Source organism: Vicugna pacos, chromosome 21 (assembly GCF_048564905.1).
Source record: "Vicugna pacos chromosome 21, VicPac4, whole genome shotgun sequence".
NCBI classification, from domain to species: Eukaryota; Metazoa; Chordata; class Mammalia; order Artiodactyla; family Camelidae; genus Vicugna; species Vicugna pacos.
In genome coordinates this window covers 15290762-15313323 of record NC_133007.1, presented here as the reverse complement: position 1 = coordinate 15313323, position 22562 = coordinate 15290762, and the positions used below count along the sequence as shown (strand labels likewise).

Sequence of the window (22562 nt, the reverse complement as noted above, 5' to 3'; positions counted from 1 at the left end):
GAGTTAAGCCACGTAATACTAACTCTACCCAGGAGACTGGAAAGGGGTCAGGTTTGCCTTAAATTATCAAAATACGTGCCCAAATCTCCTCTTCATTTAGTCTCTAACAGATCTTCCTCCTCAGACTAATCGCTTTTCTTTACAGAAAAAATATTTATTGGTAAATGCAACTCTTTATTCAGTTGTTCTGAGGACTGTGTAGGAGAAGCTGTAGCCAGTCTCTGGCTCATCTCTCTAGAGATGAACAAATCAGATCAAAGGTAGGCTATCAAAGGTTATCACACTGGTGGCCTAAGAAACAATTTTAGTTTTGAAAAATATCTTGAAAGAATGGTAAAGATATTATGTAAAGTGTCCAGTTAAAGATTTTCTCATATATTGTTAAAAGTGTGGCTTTAAAATTGAACAGGTATGTAAGGTAAGAGATAAAATTTTTTCTTAAGTTTTATTGACTATATAACTTTCTAAAATGACCCTGAGGAAGAGGGAAATGCCCCGCCTTTGACTTACTGCTTAAAGGCCCTCTCACGGCCTTCTGTTCCCTTAAGGAAGAATAAGCATTCCTCTTGCTTTCGTAGTTCTTCCGTCTTTCTTTCTTTCAACTGTTCTTCATGCTTTTTTTTAAGCCATAATCGAAAAGCTTGCTGTGGATCTCTGTTTTCCTGCTGTTTAGAAAACAAGCTTTGCTTAATTTAAATAAACCAAAACTACTTTTTGAGGTCCTGCCTATAGGACCCCACGAGAATACATGTCCCACTCACCCATTTTTCATAATAGAACCAACCTCATTACCTGCACTCTTAGCATCCAAACCAAATATATGACCTTTGAATCATCAACACTGATTACTCTTCTAACAGAAAAATCAACAGTGAACCCACTGCCCTCTGGCTTCTTTCAAAAGTCTTATTGAGGTCATCAATAAATGAAGAAGGTCTAAATGCAGTGATCTGTAAACTTTTCAAAGTTGAGCCCTTTAGCTCATAAAATAAAATAAAGTAAAATAAAATAAAGTACAATAAGATAAAATAATTTCGCACAAGATCACAAACATATGAAACAGGGCTGAGGAAAGGTTGGGGATAGGAGGTACAAGTGGAGTTAAGGTCTTGGTATCAATTCCTAAAGGAAGCTCCATGGAATTTGAAAATCAATGATTCAACATTTATGTTATTCAAACTTTCTTTAAATTCCTACCTTTGTTTCTAAGTTTTAAGAGCATCTAACTGCAAGCCCATCTACAAAACTATAATTATTACTATGGAGGGTGGCAATAAGGGTTTTCAACCGTAACAATTTTCTCATGAGTATAACAGCCATGAGGATTTTGGCACAAGAACGGGCTAGTGGGAGTAGCGTATTGTGTGGTTCTTCAAACTTTGTGATGGGTACTATCTTCAGGGAATTTTTGAAAGTTGAAAGAGCTCTTATTTGAGAGGGTGAAGAGAGCAAAGGGACAGATATGGGGGCTCTTCAGCCTTGGGAAAAGCATGACTCGTTATATGGATGCCTGGCTAGAACATAAAAGGAAAAGATGCACTCATTTAATACTGTCACCAAATATGAGCTCTGTGATAGAAAAGACCACCTCCTACACCCTGCATTTCCCTTTATCTGTCACCCACGTCGCCAAGTATGCTCCAGTCTAATTTATATCATTTATGCAACTTAGGATCTTTGATGTACAATGCAAAACTTTGTGAGGAGGTTCCATGAACCTACAGGATCACTGCTAAACATCTAATGTTTGGGAATGTCTGGAGATGACTAAAAACTGTTCAATTCAGAATTATAGATCAAAAGCATTAAGAATTCAGAGATGAACAGGATTAAAGGGTGTTGCTGTTTATTTGTTCATTAAACAGATATTTACAGAGTATCTACTGCATAGAATATCCACAGGCACATTAGGTACTGGGATGCAGCAGTGAAAAAAAAAAAACAAGGTTCCCTTTCTCATCCCTTTCCCATAAATTCTATATCTACACTGTACAACACAGTAGCCACTAGTCACATGTAGCTACTTAAATAAAATTTAAAATTCAATGCCTCAGTCACATTTGCTACATTTCAAGTACTTAAAAGCCACATTGTGACTAGTGGCTACTTTATTAGACAGTATAGATATAGAATATTACCATCATCACAGAAAGTTGTATTGGACAGTGTTATTCTAGATAAGAGGGTGAAAATATATGATCAATTGACATGTCAGATTCAAAAGATAAGTATGGTAAGGAGAGAGTAATAATGGGAGAAGTGAAGAGAAAAGATGGTATTTAGAGAAACAGTGGGATCCAGTTATGGGAAGTCTTGAGAAAACGTATTTCAAGCAGTGGTAACAGAATAAGGGATCTGAGAAGGGATTATATTTGGCAGGTTCAACAAATAGCAAAGAAGTCACAGTGAAGCTGTAGCAAAGTGGATGGAGAGTGGTAGAAGATGAAGTCAGAGAAGTAACAGGGATCAGATAATGCACCACCTTGGAGGCTAGGGTAGAAACTGAGATTTTATTTTGAGATGAGAAACCACTGAAGGTTTTTTCTAAGCATAAATGACACGCTCTGTTCATTTTAGAAGCACTGCTCTGGCTGCTATATGGAAAACAGACTGGGATGCGGCAGGCCAAGTAGAAGGGAGACTAGTTATTAGGCTTTTGCAACAGTCCAGGAAACAGACAAAGTAGTTTGGATTAGGGTGGTGGGGCTCCGGATGTATTTTAAGTATAGAACTGACAGAATTTGCTCACAGACTGAATACTATGTCATGCTTTAAATGATTGTTTAAAAATTTTTTAGGATTTCTTTTATGGTTTTATAAATCAAACCATATAAAAGCAAGCATTTCTGCATCACAAAAAAAGGGAAATAAAAACAAACAATGTAATGTAGCAAATCTCTCAAAGAATTGGTTTTCATAATGCATAAGAGTTCCCGTAAACCAAAAAGAAAGGACAAATATTCCTAACAGAAAAGTTGACAAAGGATTTTTCTATGAAGAGAGAATTCCAACAGCTCATAGATGTTCAGTCTCACTGATAATAACACTGCAATCAAATAACATTTCCTACCTATTGGACTGGTAAAGATGAAAACATTTGAGAGCACATTTCTTAATAAGGGTGTAGGGATATCGTCACTATCCTACACCACTGACGAGAGTAAGTACAAAGTGGCACAACTCTGGGGAGCAATTTGGCAATATCTGTCAAAATTTTAAAAAGGAATACTGAGCAATTCTACTTCCTCAAATGTATCCTCTATTTAAACTTTTATATTTGCAAATTAATATATATATAAAGATAATGACTGTAACATTGTTTATAATACCAAAAGATTAGAAAAATTTCAATAATAATAAGGTAATGATCAAATAAACTATGATCTATCCATATAATAGAAAACTATTATAAATAAATAAATATGTAATTATTTAAAGGCTCCATATACATACCAATATGGAATGATCTCTAAGGAATATTCAGTGAAAAAGTAAAGGAGCAAATCCATGTATAGAGTATGATTCTATATTCATACATGCTTACATATTTGTTGAAAATATCCTTGAGAGGAAGCACAAAAAATTGGTGTAACACTGGTTGTTATTGGAAAAGGAGAATTTATAAGCAGGGAAATTGGGTAGGAGAAAATTCTTTGTACTTTTTGATTTCTGAACTATATGTTTGTATTATCTATTCAAAAATACAAAGAATACTTTTAAATGTTGTTTGCAGGGTTACATTTTTTTTTTAAGTTTTAATGAAAAATGATGAGAATGATCCTCTCAGAGTTAAAAAAAAAAATGAGGGGGAAAAGGGCATATAGATCCCAAAACCCTTATCTTCCTCAAAGGAGAATCAGAATCTCCATTTATGTTATATTTACTTTAATAAAGATTTAAGAATATGTTTTTAAAATTTAAGGTAAATTGAAGCAGAATTTAAAAGGCTGTCCATGAAACCACTGCATAAGGTAATAGCAAATGATTATCTATATTAGGGGGAACCAAAATAGAAAGAAATTATAAGAAAATATAAAAAACAGAAAGAACTTTAAAGATCAAAGATAAATTATAAAAATTATTACCAATAGATTAAACTCTGATAAAAGAATACATACATACATATATACGTGACATCCAGCCATGATGGAGTAACTGGTATAAGGCTTAACCTCCTACTCGAATCAACTATAAAACTAGACAAAATACATGTGGCAGCTGTGATTTGCTGAGAAAAGAAAAATACATGATATAAGCCCTAGGCTCACCCTAGCTCTCAGTGACATTTTCACTGACCACAACATAGGCAGGTGAAGCCTTAGCACGGAGCAGTGAAAAATCTTACTGGGCTTATGAGAACAAACGGGAGTTTGGGGCTACTGGGACAGTTGGATATGTAGGGCAGGGTGCTGGAAAGAAAAGAGCCATGCAGAAGAAGAATCCAGAAGTCTGTGTAGGGGCTTCCCTTAGGCCTTGGCAAGGACTGGGCTGTGCAGGCACAGAGTGAGGCTCTGGAAGCTCTAGCAGAGAGCAGCTGCTGTGAGCGATAAAGACAACAGAAGCTGCACAGAGGGAGACACTGGAGTCCCAGTCCGGTCAGAGTGGGAATACTTCACTGAGTCCTTTGGCACCCACATACAACCACAGAGGGGCCTTGCTTTGGGAGTAAGGATCACATCCTACAGCAAGGGCCACGCCCTAGAACTAAGGACAAAACCTAAACAGACCCCATCACAATAAAGCATAGAGCCATATCTGACAGGATCAAGAGGATCCAATACTAATTTAACTTCCTATCAGAACCAAACTTAATACCTTTCAAAGGAAAATAATGTAATCTAGACTCCCTACAACTAAAGAGTCATACAGTCTATTACACAATAAAAAATCACCAGACATACAGAGAATTCACGATCTATAGAAAAAGGTAGGCAATATCAGACAAGAGGGAAGAGGGCAGGGCACAGCCATTAAAGGAATGACACAGCAATTAGTACCAAGATGGCAGCAAAGTCAACTCCCAATAGACCCTGAGGCCCAAGATGGCAGGAGATTTGACTTTCAGTAGACCTTGAGCTTCATTATGCACTCATGGTAATATATTAGCATACAAAATAGCAAGCACTCCCACAGGCATCATGAGAGTTCCAAGGCTAGCCATAGAAGGTCAAAAAGTGGGCGACAGCCCAATTCCTGGGAATCCCCAACCTTCCCCAAAGTAGTTGGAATAGTCCTCCCACTGGTTAGCATATGAGATAACCGGGTTCATAAAAACTAACAACTCTACATCTTGTGGCCTTTTCTCTTGCCTTTTGACAAGGTCTGCATTCTGTCTATGGAGTATGTATCTCTCTGAATAAATATACTTTTGCTCAACTATGGCTCACTCTTGAGTTCTTTCCTGTACAAAGCCAAGGACACTCACTTGATGGGGCACATTCCAGGGACTTGTCCAAGACCCAGGACATGGCCATCCTCTCATGCCCCATTTTCCTATATCAAATCCTGAGATGACATACCTATTATGATTTACACACATTTGGACTTTAAAACAATCAGGAAATCCATGTGTATATGATCAACTAATTTTCAACAAAGGAACCAAAAATAACAATGGGGAAAGGACAGTCTCTTCAATCAATGGAACTGGTAAAACTGAACTGTCACATGCAAAAGATGAAATTGGATCCCTACTTTACACCACACATAAAAATCAATTCAAAAATGGATTAAAGACTTGTGTGTAAGACCTGAAACAGTACAACTCCTAGAAACATCGAGGATAAGCTCCTTGGCATTGTTCTTAGAAATGATTTTTTTGGATTTTACACCAAAAGCAAAGGCAACATTTACAAAAATTTTTAAATGAGATTACATCAAACTAAAAAGCTTGTGATCAGCAAAGGAAACAGTCAACAAAATGAAAAGGCAACCAAGTGACTGAGAAAAAATAGTTGCAAACCACATTTCCAATAAGAGGCTAATATCTAAAATGTACAAGGAATTCATATAACTCAAAAGCAAACAAACAAACAAAAATTCAGCCCAATTATAAAATGGGCAAACGACTTAAACAGACATTTTTTTCCAAAGAAGATACACAAATGGCCACCAAGTACATGAACAGGTGCCCAGTATCACTAATCATCAGAAAAATGCAAATGAAAACCACCATGAGATATCACCTCATACTTCTTAGCATAGCTATTATCAGAAAGATGAGAGATGAATGCTGGCAAGGATGTGGAGGTTCCTTAAAAAATTAAAATAGAATTATTATATGATCCAATAATCACACTTCTGGGTATATACCTAAAGGAAGCAAAACCGTTATCTCAAAGAGAGAGCTGCACTCTCATGTTCACTGCATTGTTGTTCACAATAGCCAAAGTATGAAAACAACCTAAATGTCTGTTGATGAATGACTGGATCAAGAAAATGAGATACATACACACACACACACACAGGAATATTATTCAGCCTTAAAAAAGAAGTAAATTCTATCATTTGCAATACCATGGTTGAACCTGAACCTGGAGGACATTATTATAAGTGAAATATGCCAGACAGAGAAAGACAAATATTGCATGGCACCATTCATATGTGGAATCTTTTTTTTAAAAAAAGTCTAGTTCTACTATTCAGCCACAAAAATGACAACATAGCATTATTTGCAGCAACATGGATGCTCCTGGAGCATGTCATTCTAAGTGAAGTAAGCCAGAAAGAGAAAGAAAAATAACATATGAGATTGCTCATATGTGGAATCTAAAAAAAAAAAAAAGGCAACATAAATACAAAACAGAAACAGACTCATAGACATAGAATACAAACTTGTGGTTGCCAGGGGGATGGGAGGTGGGAAGGGACAGACTGGGATTTCAAAATGTAGAATAGATAGATAAACAAGATTGTACTGTGTAGCACAGGGAAGTATATACAGGATCTTGTGGTGGCTCACAGCGAAAGAGAATGTGACAATGAATGTATGTATGTTCATTTATAACTGAAAAATTGTGCTCTACACTGGAATTTGACACAACATTGTAAAATGACTATAACTCAATAAAAAATGTTTTAAAAAGTCTAGTTCATAGAAATGAACAGTATAGTGGTGCTTACTAGGGGTTGGGGGTTGGGAGAAATAGGAAGAGGTTGGTAAAAAGGTATAAACTTTCCATTATAAGGAGGAAAAAGTATGAGGATCTAATATGTAACATGGTGAGTATAGTTGATAACACTATTTTACATAATTTAACTTTGTCAATAGAGTAGAACTTAAATCTTTTCACCAAAATGGGAAGGAGGTAAATATCTGGTGAGGTATATGTTAATTAACTTAATGGAGAGAATTCTTTCATAATGTGTATGTGTATCAAGTCATCATATTGTACACTTTATCTTACAATTTTATTTATTTATTATATCTCAATACATCTAAAAAAATCACACACAAAAAAATAGAAACTTAAAAGACGAACAAAAACAACCAAAATTTCCTGAATGAGCTTAACAGTAGACTGGACACTGCAGAAGAATGTGTCAATGCCTGATGACAGGTCAATAGAAATTATTTAAACTGAACAAAGAAAAAACATTTTAACCAACAGAACCTTAGTAATATGTGAGATAGCTGCTAGTGTTCTATCATGTGTGAAAATGGACTTTCAGAAAATGAGAGAAAGGTAATGGGGCAGAAAAAGTTTGTAAAAATCGTAGCCAAAAGTTTCCCAAATTTGGTATAAAACACCAGCCTACTGATCCAAGAAGCTCAGCAAAGCTCAAGTCAGGCAAATTCAAAGAAAGTTGCACATACAATAAACTGCTGAAATCCATATCAGAAAAAGTTAAAGTAGCCGTAGAAAAAAGAACATTACATACAAGGGAACAATGATAAGAACTGACTTCTGCTTAAAAACAGTGAATGTCAGGAAACCAATGAACACCAGGCGTAAAGTGCTGAAAGGGAAAAGAAACCTGTCAGCCCAAAATTCCATATTCAATTTAAAAACAACCCTTCATAAACAATATATTTCTGATACATTTAGGATATACATATTATAATCCCTAAAGCAATGACTTAAAAAAAATTTCAAAACACTATAGCTAAAAGCCAATAAGAAAATAAAATGGAGTATTTTTAAATACTTGATTAATCTATTAAGAAGGTAGAAAAAAGATGAATAATGGAGCTAAAATCAAATGGAAAAAATAGAAAGCAGATATCAAGACAGTAAACTTAAAACCTACCATATCATTAATTACAATTAAATATAATGAACTCCAGTTAAAAGAATAATTCCTGGATTAGGAGATCCAAATGTATGCTGTTTGCACAAATAACCCTTCAAGCATAAAGACAGATAAACTGACAGTAAAATATGAAACAAGATAGAATATGCAAATGATAAGCGTAAGAAGGCTAGTTTGGCTTCATTCACATCAGACAAAGTAGACTTCAAGATTAGAAAGGCATTCCATAATGCGAAATGTCATTCATCAGGAAGACACAGATTCATAAATGCATACAGACAACACTAAAATGCATGAAGCAAAATCCATTGGAACTAAAAGGGAAATAGACAAATAAAACTCTTTTCTATTGGTAAAAAATAAAATAAAATAAAGAAAAAAAGAAAACCCTCTCCTGAACTACCAATATACATTTATTTCCCTCATTATGATCTCTCATAGCTCTTTTTTTCCATAGCATTCATCACTATAAAAATTTATTTTGTATTTAGAATTAATTTGGGGTGGGGGCTGGAGCACGAGGGACAACACAGACTGTATTTGGAGGCATCTTTTGAGCTTGCTGAGTGGACATGATGAGCAAAGCTCACCCTCCCAAGTTGAAGAAATTTATGGACAAGAAGTTATCACTGAAATTAAATAGTGGGGAGACATGTCCAACAAATATTTTGGGGATTTGATCCCTTTATGAATCTTGTGATAGATGACTGTGTGGAGACAGCAACTAGTGGTCAACAGAACAACACTGGAATGGTGGTAATACTAGGAAATAATATCATCATGTTAGAAGCCTCAGAATTAGTATGAACAATGGCTATGTTCACCACAGAAATCAACTGCTTCCACGTGTCCCCTCCTCTTCTCCACCTTTTACTGCAATTAAAATTGGGTCATGTACATTTTCTTACTGAATCTTTTTTGTGAAATAAACTTTTGTAATAGTTAAAAAAAAATTTGTTTTCCATCCTTACTAGATGAGCTCTATAAAACAGACTTATTTTGCTCAGGACTACAATTCTGTACATGGAACAGCATCTATCATATAGTAAGCAGTTAAAAAATATTTACTGAATACATAAAAAATTTTAAATTGGCATTTCTTTTATTTTGATTTGATTTCTTTGATTGATATCAAATTTGCATCTTTTTTTCATATACTATGGCCATCCATATTTATTCATATGTAAGCTTACTATTGCCCATTTTTTTCAATTGGAAAATTCAAAAGTTTTGCTTTAATAATGTAAATTAAGACAACAATTTTCAAAATTCTAGTCAGTTTTTAACGGATATTACATTCAATATAAAGATAAATTTGAGGGAACCCAAAACTTTGTGGTATTTAGTCCATCCATCTAGGAATATTATAGGAGTATCATATTTGTTTTCATTTAGCAAACAACTCATATATTTATAATGTTTAGCCCACCCATCCAGGAATATTATATTTGTTTTCATTTATCAAAGCCATCTTTTTGGTCCCTTGCAAAGGTGTCCTGTATTTTCCAAGAGGTCCTACACATTCCTGTTTAGCTCAAAGTATTTTATATATTCCTAAATCCCTTTTCCTTTTATGTTTTTCTATGAGGTTTTGCTGTAATATAGAAAGACTATGAATTTTGGTATGTTTATATACAAAAGATCACTTTGCTAATACTTACACCTCATTTCCTTTTCCCTTAATAAGTTGGATAGAACTCCTAGAATAAAATTATTTAACATAGAGGGGAGATTTACCTGTCTCTGACTTTAATGGGTATGCCTATAGTATTTCCTAAGATAGTATTTATACTGTAATCCACATTTGATTAGAAAAATTTAATTATAGTAAATATTAATAAATATATTTTCTATATCCTTTAAGATAACCACATATTCTTTTATCTACCTACTGATATACTGAATATATTAATAGATTTGTTGTTATTGATCCATTTAATTTCATTCCTAAAATAAATCTTACCTGCTTATAGTATACTATTATTTTACTATATAGTTGTCAAATTTCTCAATATTTTCTCTTTTAATTTGTGGTTTTTGTGTCTCACCTGAAAAGGTACTGCCCATCCTAAGATTTTTAAAAGCTAAAAATTTCTACAAGTGGCATAATAAACAATGTAAAAAATACATTGTCAGTCTAAGAGAATATATTTATGACAGATATAATAGACAAAGGATTAAAATTCCTAATATACAATGCAGTAAGAAAAATGAAATTGAAAAAAAAGAAAAGACTATAAATAAAAAACTCACAGAATACACACATGCTCATACACACTTGTATATTTTTAACTTGAGGAAAATTTAAGAAAATAAACTATAATACAATGTTAGACAGGATGTGTTAAACATTCACTCTTACATACTGCTGAAGGGACTATGAATTGAAATAACCATTTAGGAGGCTAATTTTGCATATTTAACCACAACTTTCATTCTGGATATAAATAATTAAGTAAGTCATAAATTCTACTGGATATAAATAATTAAGTAAGTCATAAATTCTACTCTTAAGAAGCTCTCCTACAGAATACTGATATAGTCCTACAGAATGCATATGTTCACTCAGCATTGTTAATTTAACAGAATAATATTGGAACCAATCAAAATATTCACAAATGAGGAATAATTGAATAAATTACCTCTGAACAATAAAATATCATGCAGCTATTTGAAAAGATAAATCTAAGTGAAATGACCTAGAAATATGTCCTTGATGAATAAGTGGAAAAAAAAAACTGTGTAATAAGTTTTTGTCATGTAAAGATGTAAATACAAATAAGACCCGGAAGGGTTTGCACCACACAGCTAAAAGTGGTTACCACCGGGAGATGAGCCTGGAACCACCGGGAGATGAGCCTGGAAGGGTATAGGGTTGAATTTTCCATTTTTACTTTATATACATTTTTTAATAGTGAGGATAGAGATGATTTTTTTTTACTTTATCTTGGGTTTTCTGTATATTTCCAAATTAAAAAAATAAATAATTCGGTGTGTCTAATTTGTTAGTTTTCACTTAAGATTTCTATACATCTATTCTTAAGTGAGACCAGTCTGTAGGGTTTCGTGTATGTGTGTGTTATCTTTGTCTTACTTGAATATCAAAGTTTTACTCTCTTGAAAAAATGAATTTGTAGTTTTCCATTTTCTGTGCTATAAACATTTGAGTTAAATAGGAATCATTTGATTTTTACAAGGCTTCTTAGATTCAGTTGTAAAGTTATCTGCATGTTACATCTTTCGCATTTTTGCAAGGGTAGTTCTTGGACCACTTTTCCTACTTCTTCCATAGGTTTTTAGTCTGATAATCAGATTTCTTTCTGTAAATAAGTTAAGCTTTCACATCTGTATGAACTTTTCACAGAAAAGTTTTACTTACTCTACTGCTCATGTCTTCAATTTGCTTTGCTCGCTGAATTCTCCTCATTTCTATAACCTGCTCTCTCTTCTTCTGCAACCATGCTTTAAACACCATGTCATTCTCTTTTTTCTTTTCTTTCTCTTCTTCTATTCTCCTTTGTTCTTCCTAGTGGAAAAAATACCAAAAGACATTAATGAAAAGTCAATAAAATTACATGAGTTATCAAAGTAGAGAAATACATTTTGAGATCTGACTTTAGGATTCCCTGCCCCTATAAATTTCCATCTGAAGATTGAGCCTACCCCTAAAAACACACAAACAAAAACAAAAAACGAAAAAAAAGGGCCTATAATTTGATTAGAAAAAAAAAGACTTTCTAGATAAATTAAATTGCAGAGACAGAATCTACAATTACACAGATAGATGTACAATGCATACATCCTTGGATCTCTCCTTCACTTCCTAGTTTACTTTTGGTATTTAACTCCTCAAATTGCAAAAGAAAAAAAAAAGAAACCACCATGCTCTAGAAGCACTATATGGTGTCTATAGCACTATAAATGTCTGAAACATTTTTACATTATTGTTAAATTTGTTAATTGTGACACAAGACTTTGTGTTTACAAAACAAAATCCTATAATCATTTTCTTTGTGAAGTGTACAGTCATTTCTGAAGTGTACAAATGAGCAATGATGTGTTGTCTAGGCCTTGCTTTAAAAATACCTCAGCCAAAAAAGGAGGAGATGAAGCAAATATGCCAAAATCTTGGTGACTTTTAAATCTGAGTTATCTGAGTACAAGGGGTTAACTGTACCTTTATATGTGTTTGAGTTTTTTATATTATAACGTCTACAAATACTTTCAACTAGTGTATACTCATAAAGTAACATTTTTGCTGTCAGAAAAATTTTCAATTAGATAATAAGAACAAAATGAATTTTTTAAACTGAATTATTCAGCTAATATTATAAAAGAGTTACTTTACCTTGAAGGAAAGTACTTAAACCAGTTATGAAGAGCTATAAAATAGTTACTGGGAGCAAAGCAGCATGTCACAGTGGGAACAGCACTAAGCTAGGAGTTAGGAGACCTGAGGAACAATCATACTGCCATCATACTGTGTCCATTTGGGCAAACCCCTTAACTCAGAATTCTCATCTATTAAATGAAGTTACATTAACAACTCTTAAATCTCTTCTAATGCTAAAACTTTAGCATTTTAATAAACTAAATTATAAATTCATGCTTAAACTGTGTCAAATAATGAAAATCAGAGTTCTTTCCTTGCTTTTGACAATATATATAGCAAGGCCCCCTTTTTTTTTTTGATTGAATAAAATGTAGGAAGGAAAGAAACAATTCTATACAATTAACAGCATAAAATATCTTTTTAAATACCTATATACTATTTCCTAAGCCCTAAAGGAGCTTACACTATAGAAAATGTGAATTTATCAAAGATTAAATTTTACATTTAGATCTTTTTAGAACAAAGAACAAACATCAAACATGACAGGGGTACATTCTTTTAAGATTTCAAAAGAGACAGATGAATAATTACACAATGAATCAGTATGACCCTGGTGTCTGGGAAGGGAATCTCATCTTCAAAGGAGTACTAGCATTGGTGTCATGGGAAAGGGGAGAACATTTATCCTGTCTTCAAAGTGGACATTCTAAACAATCTGGTAAATACATTCTTCTTCGTTTTAATGGTTAAAACATATGTATGATGTATGTTTGACAGGCCATAAGACAGGCTGTCTTAGCATAAAGTTCAAGACAAATCATACATAAGCCAGAATGACTTCTCCACAGCTCAGTATGTGAAAATGTCTTCCATTAGCAGGCATGAGCAATATATGAAATACACACACACACACACACACACACCCAGAGAATTATAATCTAATTCTACCTACTGCCTCCTAAAACCCAACATTTTGTGCCTTCATTTTTCATTTTTCCATCTGACATCTGATTCTCACCTATCAAGATTACTTTCAGCAGTCACTTAACCTCTCTGAACCGCACCTTTAGAACAAAAAGCTCGGATGAAGCCATCATTGAGATCTCTGGCTGTAACATATGTCATTCATCACTATGCTTTTGTGATCCTTACAAGAAAGGACAAAGGTAATCGTGGTGTTTGTTATATAAATATACATTCTTAACACTTAACCACTTAATCTAACAACAGACAAAACAAGCAAGCAAATATATCCAATAATTGAAAGAATTGTTTCAATTCCTACTGCATTTATAACACATGAAAACATATTCTACTTTCAATATAATGCCCATTTGTGGTCTCACCTCTCTCTTTAGCTTTTCTCTCTTTTGTTCTAACCGTTTTTGCAGTTCCTTCTGTCGAGGAGAAAGACAATATGTTGAGGTCACGGGAGATATATTTGCAGACTGTGTCCTGTGATTAGATTTTCCATTCCCCTTACTTCTATCTGAGTTGGCAGCAGAGTCTGGATGAGTCTTGGGGTTGGGTGGTGGCTGAGGGATGTAAGCCAGCGGCTCTTCCGTTGATGAGTGAGAAATAGCATGACTCTTTGCTATTGGCTCTTCCTTCTTGACTCCACTGACAGATGAATTGGAAGATCTGGGTGACAACTGTTGAGGTTCATTATCTGTACTATTAACATTATTAATGGGGGGCAAAAATCCCTGACTCTCAATGTCTTGTAAATTCAGAAGTTCAAACTTTCCATCTCTCTCTACTAGTATTTTCCTATCCTTGTTTTCTTCACCATTTCCATCAGTGAGTGACAGGAGCACATTTTCTTGCCCAAATTCATTGGAAATATGTAACTGTGACAGTTTTCCAGACATATTACTTTCATTTTCAAAATAATTTTTGTAAGTATCAGTGTCTTCAAGAGGAGGAACTTCCAAATCAACTAATTTGTCCTTGAACTTAAGTTTTCGTTCCCTTTTATTATTCACAGGTTCTTCATTTTGTAGAAGTTTGTTGGCTTGTATAATTTTCTCCATAATATATCTCCTTACTTCTTCATCCTCTTCCTCCTCCAGGTCTTGCTGGCTTTCCAGTCTGGATTCCTGTAAAGAGTTTTCACTGTCTGAATCTGATATGGGATCCAAAGGTTGAATACTTGGTACAGAAATGAAGTCATTTCTTCTTGGTGATACTTCATCCTTCAAAGATTTGTCAGGATCAGAAAGCTGGTTGCTCTGTTCGATTTCTGTTTCATTCTCTTTTAAATCTTGGTTAATATTCTCTTCATTCCCACAAGCCATCTAAAAACAGAGAGAGGTGAGATTCTCTTTCAACAAAAATTGAGACTCTTTATCCATTTATACATAGACAATCCAAAATGGATTTTCATATTCATGTGATTTATCTTATGAATGGGAAAATTAACATGCTTCCTGCTCATACTTCACTCAGAATTTTCTAACATATTTATGAGCATTCCAAGGGGAAAGCACTTCTCTAAATTTGAATTTGATATTCAAGTACTATATTGATATTTTTTTAATTTTATGCTAATATATAAAAAGATAACTACAAATAGCACAATATTATTTTCATATTCTTCCCTCTCTAAAATTTTCTTCCTTTTACATTTTCAGAACAATATATTTTAAAATGTTTTCTCTTTGTAATATTTGTATTTTTCAAAAAGAGTATCTTTCTCCCCAGAACCATTAAGAAGTCACTGCCTCTGGTCAAATACTAATCATTTTGAAGCTCTTACCATCTTTTCAGATTATTATTGCTATTTTCTGCAGGACCTACACCCAAATTTCAGGTCAAGTTTTCCCTCTAGATCAGATTTTCCTTCCTCAACTATTTTCAGAGGCTCCAATAATCTATGTTAAACACCATCATAATTTGGTCTTACTTCTTTTAACTTAATGCCACATGAACCATACACTGTTATTATCACATTACAAAACTTTTCTCCACATATGTTTCTAACTGATGGCTTCTTAACTAGCATCTCTCCCACATACATACATCCTCCTCTATCAAACACTTTGCACCTAAAATATTTAATTTACCTCTTTCTCAGGCAGTTTTCTCCCCTGAAAGAGTTATATGGGAGCTACTATTTCTCACTGTCTTAAACCCATTAAAATTATCTTCCTCTTTTACTGGATAACAGTCATCATTTTTGACTGCCTCCTCTTCCTAACCTGTACAACACTGCTATACATCCAATAAGCAAATAAACCTGGCCCCCTAAAATGACTATCAAATAATTCAGATTAAATAAGACCTCTGTATTATAGTGGTTCTTTTTAGCCTGATTTGATTCTGGGGTTCATTCCTACAGCATCTGTTTCTGGAGACTCCTTTGGCTTTCACGTCTTTCTAAAACCCACTACAATAAAACTGCCACTTTTTATAATGAAATCTTCCCCTGACCCTCATCCCTGTCTCAAGCTCTGCCGTCCATACTTCCTACCAGCTTCAAAAGAAGGGACTGTAATAATCCATTGGAATGAACCAGATTCATTAGAACACTTTGTTTTGACCACTGCTATATCCCCAGCACCTAGACCAGCCTCTGACACATGGTAGGTGATCATTACTTTTTGCTGAATAGAGAAATAAAACAATGAATTACCATTATCACTTCTCTAACTCTATCACCCTGTGTGTGGATCTCACACCCTTCCAGGCATAAGACCTTGGTGTTCAGCATTGGTATCTCTGGGTATCTCTACGGCTAGTCACTCTGATTATTCTTCTATTAAAGATGTATAAAACTCCCATGTAAAAGCCATCTTAGAAAAGTCTTCACTTTTGACTCTGTTGCCTTTTTCAAATATCGTCTATCCCATTGCATAAGAAAGCAAGCAGGAACGAAGAGAAGTTTGTGATGTAAAACCTGCTGCCTTCATTTCCTTGTAGTCTTTTACTTAAGTCTCTTAAACCTGGCTTATTCTGTAGCCACTCTGATTATTTTCCCTCTAAAGGTACCTATTCTTATTCCAGTCTTGATCCTTTTCTTCATTATTCTCTATTTATTGACATGACTTATATTATATACATCTATATATAATACATAATTATTAATATAGGGTCAATTGCATGTATATATAAACACATACACATACATACATGTATTATATATAGATACACATACACACTATATATATGTAAAGAAAGAAGGAAACTTCTATGACCCAGAAACTAGTTTATTTTTCTGGATTTCCCTTCTATATGTCTGATAAGTAGTGTATGATCATGTTTAATGAATCTGCTTTTTCCTACATATATTCTTATGGCTTAGTCTTTGACCCTTTACTTTTTTCTGTATATTCAATTCCCCTGAAGAGCTAATTCACTCTTCAGGTTTCAAATATTTGCTGAAAGACAGTGTTTTTGAGGATTTGCTTTATTTTTCATATATATTAAAAGTATAACCTCATGCTATTATCCAAGTTCACATAAAGCAGAAATTAACTGTTTTTACTTTTGATGCATTCAGTTATATTATTTATTTATATTATGTAAATTATAATTTTAAATGATAATTTTAACTTTATTAAGTGCCTAACTTAATCCCTGCTCTCTCAATAATTAGCCCGATTCCTTAGGATACACCATTTAAACTCTCTATGCCTCAATTTTCTCGTCTCTAAGATGGAGATAATCATACTCGCTTTATGTATATCAAAGGAATTCTGTGAGGTTTAGATGAGGTAATATATGTGAAACTCTTCAAGAACTACAAAGCACTTTGTTAATATACGTATTATTAATGCTATTGGCAATTTATATATACCTCTATTATGCTGGCACTTTTTTCTTTTTCATTAATTAGCCACTCCAGGTCTTTTTCAAAGTCGTCTTCATAGTCTCCACTGTCCTTCGAATCACTATCTTTATTTTCATCCATTTTCCGTTTGTTAAAGAATAATGCTATAAGATTATAAGAGATAAGGTAGGGTGGAGGGTGGGAAGGGATAGACTGGGATTTCAAAACTGTAGAATAGATAAACAAGATAACACTGTATAGCACAGGGAAATATACACAACATGTAATGATAACTCACAGAGAAAAAAATGTGACAATGAGTGTGTATATGTCCATGAATGACTGAAAAATTGTGCTGAACACTGGAATTTGACACAACATTGTAAAATGATTATAAATCAATAAAAAATGTTAAAAAAATAAAAAAATAAAACAAATGCATTTCAAACAAAAAGAGATAAGGTAGATGTTATGTCTATTTTTGGGGGAGTATGGAGTATGGAGATTAATGTTGATGGTAAGCTAATTAACATATAGAAACACAAGTTATGGTATATTCAGAATAAGCATATCTGTATACTCTAAAAGAAAGACAAAGGCCAGATATTTTCTAGGTGAACCATTCCTAACAACCATCCCACCTAACCCCAATTCCTGAAACCCTAATTTACAAGGAGACTAAAAAAGGTGGTAAGAAGACTCTCCAAGGTTTAAAGGATTTTCCACATTCCCTGCCTATCATTAAAACTCCTTGTCCATGTCAGAGCTGATGAATCATCTTTTTAGTCTCACTCACATTTTCTTATGTTCAAATAAAAACGATTCTATCAATGCTTATCCTCAGTTTCTCAATCCTTCTAGTAATTTATATGGCATAAGTTGTGATCTGAGAGGTTTTTTAAACCTATGTAGCAGAAGACAATGACAACAAATAGGGATATCAGATGAAAGTTAATAAATGTTTATGAAAACAGTGTATAAATTCAGTCATTTTTAAGAAAACAAACTAAAGTTATCAGCAAATTGAGGTCAGTTCCTAGCCCTGCTAATTTCTTGTGCATAATTTTTCAAATAAAGGAAGCATTTAAGTCTTTACCCATGTCTTTGTGTGGGTTGGCATACTATATGTATATGCGTGAATATATAACACAATTTTGAAAAATATTTATTGAATATCTACAATATTCCTATAAAGATTATAATTTTATATATACATATAAAGATCATAATATTATTATGCCCTTGAGCCCTCGTACAGAAGACAGACAAAAACAAAACACATAAATTTAAAATGTAGACAAAAAACATAAATTGAAAATGCAGGTAAGTGGAATGAAGATATATTTTATATACATATATATATATATATTTTTTTTTAATGGAGGTATTGGGGATTGAACTCAGGACCTTGTGCATGCTAAACACACACTCTACCACTGAGCTCTACCCTCGACCCTGAAGGTATATTATAAAGGACTGTGGAAGGAAGAATAAAGACACAACTAAGCCAGTCTAAAATTGGAAATATCAATGAAGGCTGGGACGGGTTTTGAATACTGAGTACGAGAGTTTAGCAGTTATTCTAGACAATAACAGCATGAGAAAGAACAAGCATGGAAGTGCATGGAATTTTCCAGTATGGCCTGAACATAAACGTGCTCCTGAAGGGTCTGGAAGGAGAGAGAAGGGGACAGTTTGATGTCACATTATCTTTTCAAAAGGTAAAGGGCTAAGGGAACACTGTTTATGTAGGTCTAACTGTCATGAATACCCAAAGGTAGAAACATACAGCAATAATCTGCATACTTTCCGCTACTGAGTAAACAAAAACAAAAAGAGCAATGCTCTTTAAATGGACTTAGAATTTCAGGTCCAATTTCAAAAGAACTGTAGAAATATGATCTTCAGGGCCCCAAACAACTGGGACTCTGTTTCTATACCTGCCTTCTCTTGCTCCTACACCAAGAATAACTTGCCTAAAACCCTTTTTGGAAAGTAGAAAGTACAGATGTCAAGAACACAAGAGATCTAGGCACATTTTAAAAGATATAAAATGACAGATGTTCTGCCTGATTTGATAAATACCCACAGACTTTGTTTTGGTCATTAGCTTTACTTTATTCTCCCCAAACCTTTGACCAGACTACTAACCTAGTACCAATTTTACTAATGCAAGATGTACATTTTTCCCCTGCTACTGTTCACCATCAAATGATAGTGAAAGCATGGCTAAGAGAAGAGATAAGGCTTTTCAGTACTATGTAGGAAAAACCTACTAATAGCTTTTGGTAGACAGTGGGTTCAAAATGAGTTAGAAGAATGATGAAGGCAAAAACATAAATGAGCTTCAAGGCTGAGACTATGCCTGAGGTACAGATAACACATGAAGCTCTGCATCTAGTTTGCTACTGTTTAGAGAACAAAAGAAAGTTGGAATACATTCAGGGGCTAATAAGCCAGGAGACAGGGATATATAAAAGAAGGGAAGAAGGGAGGCTATGAGAATAAAAAGCCTTAAAACTAGATTCTGAGGAATCCTAAAACCCCTGGGAATGTTAGCCTAAAAAATAGAAGCCTCCTAAAAGAGAGCAATGACAACCACTTTACAATATTTAAATGGTCATCATGTAAAGGAGGGTTGATCTTGCATAATTTCAAATAGTAAAACTAGTATAAGGGTTAGGAACTCAGGGGCAAATTCTGGCACAATGTAAGATACAATTTACATTTTCAAACCTGTCCTTGCATGTAGTGAGTTGTGTTCCTGTCAATCAAATGTTTATACATAGCCTAGAAGAGGATAATGGCATTGTTTTAAAGGAAACTGAAGCTTTAGAAAAACGTTGCGCTAGATGACCCTTAAGGTTTATTTTTACCTTGTCTACAGGATACAAATTAGCAAATAATTGCCAACTTATGAAAAGCAAGAGAATTTAAAAATAAATGTGTAGGACCATGAAGGTTTAATACAAAATAAATTACTAATGTCTGAATAATTAAATTCAAGAATTAAATTCTAAAGTCTGTTTCATTTAGCGGTCATCTTTCCTCTGCGTGGTTCTTGATATTACTTCCCTCTCCCTCTCAAGACAAAGTTAGTTTTAGGTATACTGAATGTTACTTATTCAACCTAATTATTCAACTGGATAATTATACAACTATTTCTAATGTATTAGTTGGACTATAATTCCTTCTAGATACTTATTTCTTTCAAATTAAAAATAGGAAATGGACTTTTGTAAAGGACTCAAATTAATGCTTTAATAATTTGTGAATCAGAAGTTGAGATCAATAATATTTTGAAGTGACCTGAAGAAACCAAATCAATATTTCAGAGCGAGTTTATTTATCACTGCCTAAGCTGCAGGACAGGCTAAATCATATATGCTGTTGTGTCTGCTTACCTACCAATTAAAAGCAAGGGTGCCATGGATGATGAAAAATAAACTAAAACCATTGTGACCCAAAACACTTACATAAATCATATTATTTTTCCTTCTCATAAATGCCTTAAGATGTTTAAGTTACATAACTAATTGTTAGAATAAGACTTCTATGGAACTCTTCAGTGCTTTTCCTTAATTTTATAAAAACTTAGTTCTGAACTTGTGAATAAATCGTTGCTGAAGACTTCCGATTTGCTTTATTATTCACAAAGTATCTCACCCATGTGAAAACTCAAATTTAAAACTAAAACACAGACTCAGCAAAATAAATAAATAAAATAATTACAAGCTAATTATATTAGTATTATTCAATCATACTATGCCTTAATTAAAAAGAAAAAAAGCCATAGTTGAAGTGACTCAGGGAAGTAAATGAAGTTCATCAAATAAGAAATGCCATTCTTTTCCTATAACTTCAAAAAATTCATGGGTGGTTCCCAAGTAAACAAAGAACATAAATCATAAACTCTTGTTACCAAGTCCCTTAAGCCTTTTTCAAATGCGTCACAGGATATTCAATCCCCTTCAGTTCTTTTAATCTTCATCCCCAGGGTGCTGGCCATATGGTACACCGTCAACATGCCGGAACAAAAATACATCTTACACAAACTAAATCACCTAACTATTATTCCTGTGATTTCACACATTTAAATTTCAGTTAAGTATCATCAGTAAAAATCTATGTATGTGGCTTACACCAGAACCACCCTCTTAATAAGGAACTGTAGTTAAGAAATAGAAATTAATTTCTTCCTCCTGTGTGTCTGCTAAATCCCATGTGGGTGATTGCAGATCTTTTAGTGTGAGTCTAAACTAAGTCTATATATACAAATAATTTTGGTAACTTTCTTTTAGGATTCAAAACATTCAAAAACAGTTTAATCTAATTCATTGACTCCAGTCTTACCTCATACTTCTTAAAACATGCTTGTTTAAAATCTAAGAGAATGGAAAGAACGTCAAAGATAATGTCTTTTAATATAAAATAAGTACTTAAGCAAAAGCTAACCCATAATAACATCATAAGACCATCTGGCCCACTCTTCCTGCTGTATCCTGCCAAGACTGTGATCCTATGAGTAAATTTAAAAAAAAAAATCATAATCTGTCACAGGTATAACGATAAACAATATTTTACAAACATTAGGTGGCAATTTCCATTTGTATCCAGGCCCCCAAGCTACCACCGACCAAATGAGTACCTTAGCCTCTTCATGGAAGCTAACATTTAAGGAGTGCCTTTTTTTTTCTCCCAGAGATGAGAACTTTGAGAGGCATAGGAATATGACAAAAATTAGAGGGTTTTTGTTTTTTTTTTTGTCTACCCTCAAAGGGGTTTTCCTCACACAAAGCGAAGCAAGGCGCAATAACCAGGCTTCCTCGCCAGCGCCAGGCTCCGTGGACTCCGGACTCGTAAAGATGAGGCGCCAACAGTAAGGCCCTTCATTCGCTTCTCCACCCTGCTTTCCTCCCAGCTGTCCCAGACATTTACCCCTTTACCCTCTCTCCCACCATATCTCCGCATCATCCTTCCCTTCGCTCCCTCTGTATCCCCTCCTGCCTGTGTAAGACGCAGCGGCTGGGGTCACAAAGATGGCCCGGGAAGTTCTCTCCTCCTCTTTCTAAGCTCTGACAATGAGGCGAGGGAGACCCCAGCACCTGCTGCCACAGCAGCCGGGACCCGGCTGCCATGGCAACGGCGCGTCTCCGCCTCCTCCATCCGGGCCTCTCTCACTACAAGGGCCCGGTGGACTGCGCA

At 34.2% G+C, this 22562-nt stretch overlaps 1 protein-coding gene and 1 pseudogene across 6 annotated transcripts in view; one reads left to right on the top strand and one right to left on the bottom strand.

Annotated features, from left to right (window-relative positions):
* CCDC181 (coiled-coil domain containing 181) overlaps positions 1–22547 on the bottom strand; it is a 28228-nt gene extending 5681 nt beyond the window's left edge. For 3 of the 6 annotated variants that reach the window (XM_072946168.1, XM_072946167.1, XM_015245118.3), the window contains exons 1-6: positions 22365–22517; positions 21711–21742; positions 17385–17521; positions 13933–14883; positions 11633–11779; positions 511–665 (exon numbers count right to left, since the gene is read on the bottom strand). In XM_072946168.1, coding sequence (XP_072802269.1) covers positions 511–665; positions 11633–11779; positions 13933–14883; positions 17385–17498 — 1367 coding nt within the window. In that variant the 5' untranslated portion in view covers positions 17499–17521; positions 21711–21742; positions 22365–22517. Of the gene's footprint in view, positions 1–510; positions 666–11632; positions 11780–13932; positions 14884–17384; positions 17522–21710; positions 21743–22364 lie in introns of all 6 variants that reach the window. The other 3 variants (XM_031688739.2, XM_072946169.1, XM_072946170.1) reach the window with 3 other exon arrangements.
* Positions 8829–9060, top strand: LOC140687948 (small nuclear ribonucleoprotein G pseudogene; annotated as a pseudogene).
* Positions 22548–22562: the final 15 nt, after the last annotated feature.